General features: G+C 32.2%; 1 protein-coding gene across 2 annotated transcripts in view; it reads right to left on the bottom strand.

Moving 5' to 3' along the window:
* Nucleotides 1–4,662, bottom strand: part of LOC111386142 (ubiquitin carboxyl-terminal hydrolase 24-like) — a 9,132-nt gene extending 4,470 nt beyond the window's left edge. The window contains exons 1-4 of one of the 2 annotated variants that reach the window (XM_023010605.1): nt 4,275–4,662; nt 2,224–2,889; nt 1,905–2,095; nt 1,058–1,302 (exon numbers count right to left, since the gene is read on the bottom strand). In XM_023010605.1, coding sequence (XP_022866373.1) covers nt 1,058–1,302; nt 1,905–2,095; nt 2,224–2,889; nt 4,275–4,292 — 1,120 coding nt within the window. In that variant the 5' untranslated portion in view covers nt 4,293–4,662. Of the gene's footprint in view, nt 1–1,057; nt 1,303–1,904; nt 2,096–2,223; nt 2,890–3,664; nt 3,928–4,274 lie in introns of those variants that run through there. The other variant, XM_023010599.1, reaches the window with a different exon arrangement.
* Between the last annotated feature and the right edge of the window lie 10,105 nt (nt 4,663–14,767).

The raw sequence follows: 14,767 nt of genomic DNA, 5'->3' as shown, positions 1-14,767 counted from the left end.
GGGGGGGGGGGGGGGGGGGGGGGGGGGGGGGGGGATCTCAAAAGAATTTCGGATATGGCAAAAGCATCTTTTAGGTTCAAATGAGTTTTTGTGATAAATTGTGGACATTAGTTCCTGGGACAACTTAGAATTTTATTATTTTTTATTTTATTATTTTTTTCCTTATAGATAGTAAGGCCTCAAATACAATATCTGAACCTAGATGTCTTCAGGAGAAGCTAAAGGAAGTGTGTAAACACATCCAACGACCAGCAGGTACTTCAATTGGTTGGCAGAAATGGGAAAAAAAATTTAAATGAAATGGAAGGGGGGTCAGTCTCTGCTTGATCTGCCTTCCATCAATTTTAAAAGGTTTGAGCCCAATGGAATAGGAGAATAGCTATCCACAGGTTGCATCACCGGAGAGGGAAAAACCTGGCCTCATTTAACAGCAGCAGATTTTGGAAACTGAAGAGCACACTAGAAAGTGGGTTTCCTCAATGACATCCCCTAGATTGTTCAATCCCTAAGATTGTTCACACCAATCAACTTTGGGGAAGAGATAGATTTACAGGTTAATTTATACGTAAGACTTTTGAAACGTTTCATGGGACATCATTATGAGATTTACAAAGGGGAACATTTTATTTGCAGACACGTTGTGTTGATCTTTCTAACCACTAAAGTCCTACATTGTACTCTACTCCTTCAATTAATATAATTGAGAAACAAACAAAAAACAGACGGAAAAAAAAAAGTGGAACCGTTGAACACCTCACCCCCATCCCCAAATACAAGAACAAAAATGCTAAGAAACTTAGAGCAAATACTGGCACAAGAATATGCTCAAAAGATGCAGAGTTTCAGAAAAGTAGGTTCCACACACAAGTTTATGCTAAAATACATATGCTTAAGATGTATTACCCATCTTTGCATATAATCATTCAAATTGATTTTTAGCATGCCACTATCAATCATGTAAATATAATATTGCAGCATTCACATGTCAAACATGAATGCAGGCTAGCTTCACAAAATATGGAGAAAATGAAGTCTTTCAGTTTCCATATTGCTCTACCTCTTGCCTTGACTATGCTTCGCAATTGTCCCCCAAAAATTGAACTGAGCTCTGAGGGAGCAAAATTTTGTGTTCTTGTAACAGCAGATTTATTCTTCGGGCCAACTGTCTCCCACTCATCATCCTCAGCTGTAGAAACAAGAGATGATTTTTTCCCATTCAAGTTATGTTGGCCCTCAAGCTTCAGCAATTCATCATGCATTTGATGCATGATGAAACTTAAAAATTCTTGTGCATCTTCTTGTCTGTGAAGAAATGTAAACATAGATGATGCCCATACCCCAACAAAATGAGAACTACACAAAGACAAAGCTACATAGAATAACAACTGTGTCAATTACTTCTTCCAGATACATGGATACACATATAGCTTCACCCTCTTAAATTCCATGTAAACTCAATGCAGAAACATAGACATAAAAAGGAACATTGCATGGTATAAAGGGAGCACCAACACTAACACGCCCACAAACAATTTTTCAAAAATAAAAAAATACTGATACGAAACATCCCTGCCACGCTCGTTAAAATAATTTTTTTCATTTTCAATTTTTTATACATTAAAGTGAATTTATTTTTGTTAATTCTTGTTAGTCGACAATGTAAATATATATCCCAGCGTGTCAAAAAACATCTTTAACTTTACAAAATCTAAAATAATTTGGACATGCCATCAGGCATTTCCGATATGTGTTAGTGTTGGACACCAACTGATCAGGGCAGTAAGGGTGTCGGTACATCCTAGCAGGTATTTTAAAAGGTAACTTTTTGATAAAATTAACAGCAAGTCGCAGAGAACTGTCAACAGAGTTACTCAGAAAAGCACAACAAATAAGGATCAACAGACCTTGGCCTTCCTGAAATGCTGCTGGCCACATCAGGAGTAAAGTTCTTCAGCACAAGTTCGAACATCATGGGACGGATCGAAGTGCCCATTTCAAGAACAATAGTATCATCTTTCCTGTCCATCCTGGAACCCTTAGGCACGTCAAAGTCACCAATGAACTCGGCAAATGCAGTTAATGTTGGATAGCCGACCTAAATAGAAGATCAAATGATTCTTTTAAGAGTAGGATTTCCAAAGATTAAAATGTGGACAATATATGCCATTTGCAGACTGTAATTTGGTACATTGAAAAAGGCTAAACACGTGACAAAGATCAAACCTTTGGAATATTACGATTTCTTAGTTGCTGTAGAAGTTGAACAAATGGAGAACAGGACAAAAGTGCTTGTAATGTTGCATTAAGGAAGCATAAATTTCCAGAGTTGATTAAGCCTCGAGGTAGTAAATCTCTCACACCTACAACAGGTCCATCCACCTTAAAATGGGCCTCGGATTGAGCTTCGACTGAGGAATTGTTAGCAATCCCTTTCAACTTCCAATGGGGCTCTTCATCTTTCAATATTGAACTACGGGATTTTCTTGTCCCATTCTCATTCTCAGATACACGTAATCCTGTAAAGGTGATGTCATCGATTACTACCTCATTTCCATTACAACAAGAATGAATGGATTTCCCAATAGTTCCATTTTCTTTTAGATCTTTAGATACTTTATCTTCTGCTAATTTTGTAGTCAAGCCTTCATTTCCTTTTTGGATGTCAGAGAAATTTGAACTTTCAGAGGGATGTGAACCTTCTTCAGGTCCATTTGGGAAACCAAACTGTATGTTAGATATGCCGTTAAAATTACGGAAAGTCAATTCAGGCACCAGCTTTCGGGAACTGACTTGCAGTTCTGCATTTCCCACTGGCCTTTCTGAACAGGTAGAATTCTGATTCAGCAAAGACCTAGTTTCATCTCCTGTGAATGACCCAAACAATAACACCTGCAGATGTGAAGGAAGCCGCATATTCAGCACTTCAAAATAGTGAAACATGCAGTCACTGTCATAATTTTAACTGATTCTTAAATGGACACAATTATCTTTCTTTAAAAGGAGCTTATTCTTATAGTGATAATAGAATGCAAATTGTCTCTTAGTGACGAACAATAATGCCAAAAGCTTTCAGCACTTGAAACATGAGCAATTTGTGAACGTCTCAATGTTAGTGACATCAGCACACGGGTACATTGTTAGACAATGACATAGTTTGTATCCTAAACAGAGTAACTTCATCCAACTACTAGAAACACCCTTTTCTCGTTTGCTCGTGCAAAAGGCCAACCTAACTCGAAAGTGTAATTTTTTTACCTTGAACAGTAGCACTCCAAAATATGAAAGTGTTTCCATATAACTGGGGAAAAATCACGAGTGTAGCATTTCATCTTCACCGCCGAGAGAGGGGGGGGGGGATTGAATCTTTTATCTCACATAACCAACAAACACTAGAAGCCCACACGTCAAAATTCTTATTTTTCAATTAAGCGCCATAAAAATAAGCAAATTATATAAGTCAAAACAGCTAAATCTGCATAATTTATACAACGTTTGAATAAAGATTAGCAAGAAAACCAAAAAAGCCTCTAACTTTCTTTCTCAACATACCTAGTGTAAAACAGATCACCTTATCCACTACAAAGAACTAAAAAATCATTACAAATCAAATCCACAATGGAAAATAGATGAACTCAACAAAAAAAAAATCAAAGAATTCACTAACCTGGGAGGGGTCACTCATGTTGGAAAGTAAATGCAAGAACTTCTCAAACTTGGGATAAAAATCTTTAGGGTAAAAAATAAAGAAGAAAGTGTATAAGAAAAATTAAGGATTGATGAGGAAACTTAATCGAAAAGTTTCCAGAGAAAACAGAGAGTATTGAAGAAGACATGTGAGTGAAACAAAGCATTTAACAAAAGATTGGCCCTCCTCAGATAGAAGAATCGACCAATTATACTATGCCGATGGTATTCTAAATAGATTGGGATTCGTCCCCCCCCCCGCGGGGGGGGGGGGGGGGGGGGATTGAATCTTTTATCTCACATAACCAACAAACACTAGAAGCCCACACGTCAAAATTCTTATTTTTCAATTAAGCGCCATAAAAATAAGCAAATTATATAAGTCAAAACAGCTAAATCTGCATAATTTATACAACGTTTGAATAAAGATTAGCAAGAAAACCAAAAAAGCCTCTAACTTTCTTTCTCAACATACCTAGTGTAAAACAGATCACCTTATCCACTACAAAGAACTAAAAAATCATTACAAATCAAATCCACAATGGAAAATAGATGAACTCAACAAAAAAAAAATCAAAGAATTCACTAACCTGGGAGGGGTCACTCATGTTGGAAAGTAAATGCAAGAACTTCTCAAACTTGGGATAAAAATCTTTAGGGTAAAAAATAAAGAAGAAAGTGTATAAGAAAAATTAAGGATTGATGAGGAAACTTAATCGAAAAGTTTCCAGAGAAAACAGAGAGTATTGAAGAAGACATGTGAGTGAAACAAAGCATTTAACAAAAGATTGGCCCTCCTCAGATAGAAGAATCGACCAATTATACTATGCCGATGGTATTCTAAATAGATTGGGATTCGAATTTTCTACCTCTCCCCCCTGGATTTGAGGTTTTAGGTTTAGCCGTTTAGGTTCTGGTTTAGGTTATTCAAACAACAGAGGTGATAGTTATATGATTATATCCGTTTGGTTATAATTTTGGGAACAATGTCCATTCGACCGTGTGATTGAAAATGAAGATAATATTTTTTATTTATATATAATATTATTTTATTAAAAATGTGTAATTAAAAAAAAAGAAGAGAAAAATATGTTATAAATTTAGTTGGTCCTATTAATTTCAATTTTATTACATTTTATTTTTCTCTCCTCTATTTTTAACCATACAAGTTTTAATAAAATAATATTATATGTAAATCGAAAATTTTTCCTTCTTTTTTCAACCACTAATTTTCCAAAAAAATATTATTTCACTCATTTTTATTTCCTCAAAATTGGGGCCTAATGGAACTCAAATAGGAGAAAATCATTGATGGGACAATCGCAACATCTACGTAGTGAACTATGATGGCCTACCTGATAAGTGGGAGCTCCGTATTGGGTGATCGCACCACGTAGGATGGTGCAATTGCCCACACCAAAAAATTTCTCAATCTTATAAATTTATTTTAGAGACTTCAATAAAAACATGTAAAAATGAAGTGTTAAAAGAAAGTAGACGTATTTCATTGAGAACTAAATACTTAGGGCTTGTTTGAGCCACATTATTTTAAAAAAAAAATACATTTTTCAATAATAATTTGATATCATTTCAACCACACATTTTTCAATAAATTATTATTAAACACAAATCTAAAATTTTTCTTATTTTTTAATCACTTCTCATTAATTTAACATGAATAATACTTTTTCCCTAGAATGTAGCTCAAACATGGGCTTATATTTATAAGCAAGAATTAAGGCTACAACGGATACAGTAGTCATAATAATTAGGATTGTAGGAGAATAATGATCATTAATTAATAAATATATAATTTACAATACTCCACCTTGAGTGACACATAACAAAATAAATGTCTCATTAAAACCTTGTTAATAAAATTAAATGAACAAAACTTAATTTAAGGAAAAAGAGTACAACCGTTGTCTTGATTTCAATAAATGAAAATTCTGGTATCGAATTATTTATATCTTGTACGTCAATATCTTCAATATTTTAATTCTAGTTAAGCATATTTTTTGTTGTCTAGTTATAGCCTTCAAATAATATCGTATTTGTAGATGATATTCATCAATCTTTGTTTATCTTTAGCATGATAATCTGCTAAAAAATATATTGTGTTTTTGCTCTCTTGAAGAATCGTACACTATCTATAATAAATAAAAATATTATTTTGACGGTAAATATCTTATTGGTTAAAAACATTCATTACACTAGGATTATGACCCACGAAAACCTGATTAGAAAAAAATCATGCGGAAAAAAAAATAATGAAGAAAAAAGAGTAAATTATTTCTTTGAAAATGTTACAAAAAATGTCCAATAAAAACCTTGTAGGGAAAATTCAATAGAACAAAATCACGGTCAAGAAAAAAAAAGCACAATACATACGTACTCTCCTCATAATAATATCAGTGAATTATATTAAGAGTAGTGCATTACATGCTGTAATTTCATTTTTCTCATTTACTTTTAGTATAAGTATAAACCTATATAGTTTCATACTGCAGGTCCGGAAACTTCAAGTCTCTTTAGTAAATTCAATTTTATTAAGATTACGTCCTTTTATTTGGCCAATATTTCTTCGATTGATATACTTCAATAAATTTATTACGATATCGTCACTATTGATAATATGAAGCGATACATTATGTGCAAAAATATTGTCAACAACTTTTTATTTTCAATTATATTTCGTTCTCATAATAACATAACTATTGAAATATCACAATTTTTAACATTTCAGGTACCTGATCTTCTTCTTAAGTTCTACATTTTGTTATATTGATATACTCTCCCAGTTGGCCCTCATTAATTTCCATTTCATTTTTCTCTTTCTTATTTTCAACCACACAATCTTTCATAAAATACTATTATACGTAAATCGAAAACTTTTCATTCTTTTTCAACCTCTCATTTTAAAAAAACATTATTCCACCAATTTTCATTTCCACAAAATGGGGGCCAAACGGGGACATGTCTTGTTAATAGAATCATCTTTGCTAATTGCTCCATTTTCATTTTACTTTTAAGATTTTTGTATTAGAATCAAATGTCGTCATAGTTCAGACGTGCCATAGATTATCAAATATGATATTAACTAATTGTCCTCTCCGAACGTCAATTTGAGGTGGAGCATTTAAAAATGATGTGTGAAATATTGTTGATATATTTGATCAGTAAATACATCTGAATAAATTATTTTTCGAACTTATGATTCGAATTGTTCTTTATGAGGAGAGTAGTAATATAATTATGCATTTGTACATTATTTTAATTTCTTAATTCCTCATTTTAATATTGAGAGAACTATTAAATTAAATTGACAATCAGCAAATTACGTTATAAGATATTATTCGTTAGAACTTACAGGGGTTCAAACTACGCATTTATTCTCAATATTCTTTACTTTTCATCTCAATGTATTGTAATGGATCAATTTTACATATACTGCACTCTCAAAATAATTAGATAAAAAATTAAGTTTTGACCATAAGTCAATTAAAACATGGGGAATTATGATGTTGACATGATACATAATAACATTTCCTAAAACAGAAATAGAAATACGTTGTTCTCAATAGTAATGATTAAGAAATTAATTGGAAGCACTTAAAAAACAATAGTATTAAATCATTTATTACAATCCCAACTAGCATTTATTCAAATGTTGAATTTAGGTTCACTAGCATTAACAAGACATATCGTCTTGGTTGTATAATAAAAAAATTATGCTCATAATTTAAAATTTAAGCAGTAATTTGCAAATTTCAGATTGTAAACACCATTTAATCATCTGGTAGATGTAATATATATATTAGATACAAATAATATCTATAGATGATCACCATGGAAGGTGACGGGACCCATTTATCACCCTAATTAAATTATAGAAATATACAAAATTAAGTCTATATTTTAGCTAGTAATAGTCAATGATCGATTTCAATAAAGAGAACAAACATCATGTATGAATTTATTAGATTAAAAAGTCTTCTAATTCTTCATTGAATATCCATTTGAATTTTCAATTGTGCATAATTACTAATTCAATAATGGTCTAATTGGTTATGCTAAATAATGAATCATTTTCTTTTGAAATATTAAAATCATGATGCCATGTTTCACCAAAGCATCGACATGGAATTCATCTAGAATATGATATGCACAGATATTGTACATTTTCAAAAGTAATAATATAATATTATTTTTAAATATTATTATGTATGAATTTCTACTTTTTCAAGAGCAACAAAACAATACCAATATTATATTCATTTTCAAGACAACAATATCTTCTAGAATATTGATTTAGATGGTTTCTTTTCAAGAATAACAATAAATTCTTCTGGAATATAGTACTTGAATATTGAATGACAAAATTTACATTCAAGTAAATATTTATCTATCATTTATTAAATAGTCAAATCAATACAATCGATCGAATAACTATACATCTTTGTTATGCAAATTAATGTTAAAGAGTTTTCTTTGAGCAGGAAAGAAGACTTTCTTTATAAATTCAATTAGCTACAACTTCTTGTCTTTTTTTAATGAAGAAAACACAAATCTCTATCCCAACTGGCTTAAGATTTTTAAGTAGGAAGAGAAATAAATTTTGCTAACTCAATTAATTAAAATTTCGTGCTTCTTGACGTCAAAAGCTGATCATTCTTAGCCAACTTAGTTGATAATTTGTAAAAAGGTATATTGCCAGAATAATAAAAGAAATGAGTCTCCATATTTATTGAGTAGTATTTAAATGGGTAAGAGAGTACATTGAATTTGGGTCCATCGGGGGACCATTGCGTTCTTTTCCATAGGCTTAAAATGAGAAAGTTGGCACCCACCATCAAATAATCTATAGTGCTGATCTTAATATGTGTGCCATCGACTTGGATCTGATTAGTATTTGAGGTCGACTTCTGCAGGTATGATGATACAAGAGTGGTAGGTCATCATTGCAAACCTTCAATCGGTCAAAATCTTGGTGCCATCATAATAATTGCCACTTGTCATCGCAATGGTGGTCCTCAGAAAGGTAATGATGTCAGCCATGAGGTGAGCGGGATCAGATGGCAATGATGATGTTTCTAAGATGATGGTGGTGCATTCTGACCTCAAACCTTTTAATCGAGCTAACCTGGAGAATCTGTAATTAATCTCTTATGAGGTGCTACAGATACCTAGTTGGTAATTAACATAATCCAAATTTTATCTTAGTAATTTTGGTGGCCAACAAATATCTTCTAAGGTTCGTATAGGCAATGCTTCTGCGTCCACTGAATTTTTTGCAAATGGCTATGCGCTCGCATAGCACTTATAACTATATGATCGCATAGTTATCGTATTTGGCTCCCCCGTCCATGGCTTGAATCAAGTTGAACCATTTTGCATCTTCTTCTGAGCCCCACTTGAAACTTGTTTCTTTGCTAGCCAAGATTGACGTTTCATCCATTGCAGCTTCTTTCACCCTCTTTTCTCACGATCGAGTCATCAACCCTTTTTAGACAATCAACAGATCCTTACGCGGACTTGCCTTCGTTGCGTTCGTTCCATGGATCACATCAATAAACAAGACTTCAACTTTAGCACATAGCTTATTCATAATTCACAATCGACTCATGTCTCCAAATATATACATCATTGCCAACAATGCTATCCAATACATATAAGCATACGATTTTTTTATTGCACACAAATCACTCAAAATAATAATAAAAATTAAGGCAATTAGACAGTTGGAAATTAGACAATTTATATTTCACCCCTCCAAACTTAAATTAAACATTGTCCCCAATGTGAAATTAAAGAAAATGAGGAGTTCTCTGAATTATCTACATTACCTATGACATTCTAATGCTTATGATACTGAATTCAATGGATGCTATTTCTATCATTCCCACATATTTGAGATTTCCTACATAAAAAAAAATACTCATTGATAAACTAAAAAATTTAAAATCTAAAGTAAGAGACAGGGAGATGGAAAGCTTGGATTGCTTCCCAAGAAACGCTTCTTTAATGTCATTAGCTTAAACTAACAATCTTTATCATGGAACTTTGAAGAAATCTTTTGATGCTTTGCTTATTTTGCTTATTTTGAATTTGCTCCATTCTTCATTGATTCTCCAAGTTTTATTGCTTCCTCCAAGGTAGTAAGACTTGCCTGTTTCATACATTTCAAAATCAACTATTGTGGACTTCTTATCCCTCATCGGGCTTAATCACAAATTCAATTGTTGAACAATTGATGAAGTCAAAAGAATGTGGACTAATTTCATCTTCATTTTGTTGCTACTTCATTTGGTTTTGTCGGGAATTTGTCATCCTCTTTATGATCTTCTTCAATAGTTGATATTTCTTCAGGTTGAATAGTTGTTTCCCAGTCCAAATCTACAGGCAATGATCTTTTTTCCTTTTCAACTTTTTTCTAGTGGATTATATCCCCATCTTTTAAATTCAAACCAGTATCTTTCATCTCCCACACAGATGTTGCTATATCCAACTCAACAAATTTATTATATTATTTTACAAGTACATTCTCATTCAGCAGAGGAAGGCCATCTCCCATAGGTATGATGTTTTCATCCCAATCGACAGATACATAATCTCTTACAAGCATGTAGTTTTCATCAGATTTATCAATTGCTTGTTTTCGACATTTTAAATATTGTATAAACCACAGAAGCTTTAACCTAAAGAAGTCTGTACATGAGTACAATCAGTGCCCAGTATAATGTATCACATAACATAGTTCACAATATATTTCCTCTACAAGCATATTAGTATCATTCATGTCGAGATTACTTATTTCAATTGTTCTACTGTCTTGCTGCTGTTAGAATTATGCATTACTATTCAATATTACATGAGAAATACCAGAGAGATCAGGATGGTTAGCCAAAATTAACAAAATAAAAGAAAATCTAAATTAAAACAAAAGCTAGTTGGTAATAATATTAATAACAATAAAATTAACAATCCCCCCAACAACGGTGCCAAAAACTTATCATGCATTTTCTATAACGTGAAACTACCGCAAGTATACAACGTTAAGTTTTGTAATATAATACTGGAGTTAGAGTGTCTAACCCACATGAATTCTAATTTAATTTCTACTAAGAACTATAATTGTGTAGCTCTTATTTTATCCTGAAGAATGAAATTAGGAATCAATAGTTTTAACTAATTCAATAATGAAATGTGATGACAAGTTCAACAATTAAATGCAAAGCTAGAAGAATAATCTAGATTAGGATGCCTAGGGTTATGATTTTACCTAACTATTAAATATATTTTTCAAAAACATAGATAACTCGAATCAATTTTTCATCTTTATAAGCAAGAACCCTAATATAATTCTATCACCTTTCTCGAGTGCCAGCTAGAAATTAATTCCAGATTTCAATTTCAATATCTCTATTCCAAATTAAAATTAAGAATTTATCAAGTTCATAATTCTTTTATGGAGTAAGCTTCATATATTTTATACACTTATCTTGAAACCCATAAAATTTACGTTGTGTTATTGTTATGATCGCGCCTAAATTCCCCTCTCTTGAGTGTTGATATTGACTAGCATCTAATCATTTAATTAGAGACCAATTGATTGAAAGCATTAAATTAATAAAACAATTAAACATGTGTGGAAAATCAAATAGAAATAACTATGATAAAATCAAATCATAATCTCAAGTTTTGGTTACAATCAAACTCTAGGTTAGACCTTTAGCTCATGATAGAATAATTAAAGCTAAACATATTAATGAATAACATAGAAAGAAGAAGAAGGAAAAACTCTTTTGAAACTTTAAATTGATTTCTCCCTTTGATGTTCTTCGTGCATATCGCTTGATTCATTGATAAGCTCATCTTACTCTATTGAATTGTTTTTTGAATTCTATTTTGAATTGCAGGGTTGGATTTCCCCTTCTCTCCCTCCCTTGAAAAGTGGTCTCTAGGATTGTATTTATAGAATCTTGAAGTCTTGGACGAATTAGGATTGACTTGGGCAAAAAAATAAAAGAGTCAAAAAAATTAAAAACACTTTTCCTACAAGGCTGTGTCTCGGTGCCACTGTAGCAATGTTGGGACATCGAATTCTATTATTTTCAGCAACATAGGGTGCTGGAGCGCCCACATCGGGTGGCAGACAACACTGCAAATTGTTTAGTATTTTTATCATAATATTTTCTCTCGATATCCGATTGAAGCGATTCAAGATGCGTTGAAAAGCTAACTTAAAGAGATACAATTTTCTTTGATATCAAATTCCAATTTCAATATTTTCTATATCAAAAATGGGTCTTAACATGAGATTAAAAATTTGGAGCATAATATTTTCGGTTGGAAATCGATGTGTGATCATACTTTGTTTATATTTCATCTCTTTGACTTTTTTATTATCCAATTGACTCCTAACACTCTCAAATCTTTATTGTGATGTTCGACACAACTTTTGAATATTTACACTTTAGTTCCCAAACTTTAGATCACTTACAATTTAGCTTATTTTCCAAATTTGTCAACTTTTACTTATTTCTTTCAATTTCATCAACCTCTATCATAACATCAAAATACATATTAAAATGCAGTAAAACTCATAGGGATTAGTTAAATATCAAGCTTAGGTATCTAAAGAAAGAGTGAAATACACTCATTACTAATTAATTACCGCCACGTGGTGCTAAAGAGAAAAGGTATAAATTATGCTTTTGGCTTCATCAAATATCTATAAATAGGCATGGAATTAATAAAATTGAGGGAATAGAAAAAAATTGAATATATACTCTTTTCAGATAGTCAATTCCCTCTCAACTTTTATTTTCAATAGTTTTTTATTTTTTTTGAGTTCAGGGAGAGAAAATATTATCTTAATACAACGAATTTGTTAGTCTCGATTTTGAGATAAACAAATCCGCAACATCTGTAAGAAACTTAGAGGAAAGATAATTATGATTTCAAGATTCTTAAAAACTATTTGAAAATGAGTCAAGCTGAGATAAATCCTATTGAGGTTGATGTTGATTAGAAATCCTTAGTGAGAATTAAGAATATAACAATATTAATCCAAAAATGTAGCAGGGGGAATCCCTTAGATTGTTGCTGGCAGGTGGTTCTCCGGCAAAATGTTGTTGCCAACGTAAGAAAATCTCCACTGTACCATACAAGAGATGGATGCAAGTTTAATGGCATTAACAACTGAGACTGCATCCCTACGGTCAATGGTAGTAAATCTTTCGATTACCAAGTTGGATTTCAATTTGGAATCTAGGAAATATGGTCATAAACTAGCAACAAGCAGTAACTGCAATATTAGAATCTCCTACCCATTAAACAGCTTTTCCATACGAGTGTAGGAGAGTGATGGACCATGAGGTCTCTAAGCCTTTTCGATTGGTTAGGAGAAGTAGTCAACTCTCATGGAAGCAAATACATTCGTGATTTTTCCTCTAATGGAAGGAAGGCGAAGAGTTTACCTAAAGCTACCACGTGACGTTTTTCGTTACATGTATTACCCTGATACATTGCTAGATGTCAATTTGGGACGGCGAGTGTCAATTTGTGATAAATTAAAAGAATATTTAATTTATCAGTTTTGATTAGATCAAAATAATATTTCACGTCGTTAGATATCGTGATCGAGAACCTGATGGGTCGCACACAAAAGAGAATTTGAAGATTACAAATTGCCAATTAATTAATTTATCCAATCGTTGGATAAAATTAATTAATTGGATTGGTTATTTATAGCCTTGAATTAATTAATTGGATTAATTAATTCACAGATCGGATTTAATTAAATGGATTAATTAAATATTGGACCGGACCGGGCCGAGCTCGTTTGGGTTTATAAATAAATACATGGCTAGGGTTTAAGATCCATAAGGTTTTCATTATTCTTGCTTGCACAACAGGAAAAATCCTAGCAGTTACAGTTTATTCTCTGTGTGGATTTCATTGGAGGCTGAACAATTGGATAGTTGTGAGAGGCAGATTCAAGTTGCTGGAAAAGGATAACGCAAAGGAGTTTGCAAAATCACGAAAAATGTATATTTCTCATCACAGTTCTATTCTAAATACAAAGCTGAATTCTGGTGGGAATTGAAACTGTTTATTTTCGCCGTGCATGTTTAAGTAAATTCCCTACAGTGGTATCAGAGCTAACTTTGTATTAGTTAGAAATTAATTTACATAATGATTAAATTAAAAGTTGATTTAATCATGTTTATCCATGAATCTAGCAATTATAGTTTTAATTTTATTTCTTAAGAATCTGATTTTGAAAAATAAAAAAAAAAATTTAGGTCGAAGCGGGCGGTAGCGGCACACCACCGTGCTGCTGCGTGCGCAGGTAGGCGCTGTCACAGCCGCTGCAACAGCGCGACGCGCTGCTGGTGGGTGGCGAGACCCACCGCCATAAGACGGCATGTCTTAGTTTCCAGTTGGGCGGCGTCGGTCAGGTGCTGCCACTGGAGAAAAAAAAAATTCTTCCACAGGAGAAAAAAAAAATTTCTTCTCAAACCCTAGATGAAGACAGGAGCCTCTATTGAAATTTATGAAATTATGGAGACCCATCTGCAATTAAAGGAAAAGGGGTCAATCTGCAATTTTGATAGGAGGGCATTCCTGCAATTTACGAATATGGAAGCCCCTGTTATTAATTTTTCAATTGGGTCAAATTTGTAATTTTCAAAAGTGTTTTGTATTTGATTTTAAAATTGTTTTTAAAATTAAATCTTAAATGGGTTTGACCCATAATTTAAATTTTGACCCAGATTTAAATTTTTATTTAAAATTGACGACTTTTATATATTTGTTAAAATTAGATTTCAACTTAAATATTTAATTTTGACCTTTAATTGAATTTTTATTTTATTTGGGAGTTTTGTCATAAATTAAAATATTAATTCAATTTTATTAGAGTTGGACTCTAATATTATATTAATTAAAATTTAATTTCAATTAATACCACTTCCCAATGCAAATTAAAATTTAGAGTGTGACTCTAATTTAATAATTAATTAAAATTCGATTTTGATTAAATTACTTCGCCCAATAGTTATTGAATTAGAGTTGG

The sequence above is a fragment of the Olea europaea genome, chromosome 3 (genome assembly GCF_002742605.1).
Source record: "Olea europaea var. sylvestris chromosome 3, O_europaea_v1, whole genome shotgun sequence".
Lineage (NCBI taxonomy): Eukaryota > Viridiplantae > Streptophyta > Magnoliopsida > Lamiales > Oleaceae > Olea > Olea europaea.
Note: the sequence above shows the minus strand (reverse complement) of the source record. Positions and strands in the feature narration are given on the sequence as shown.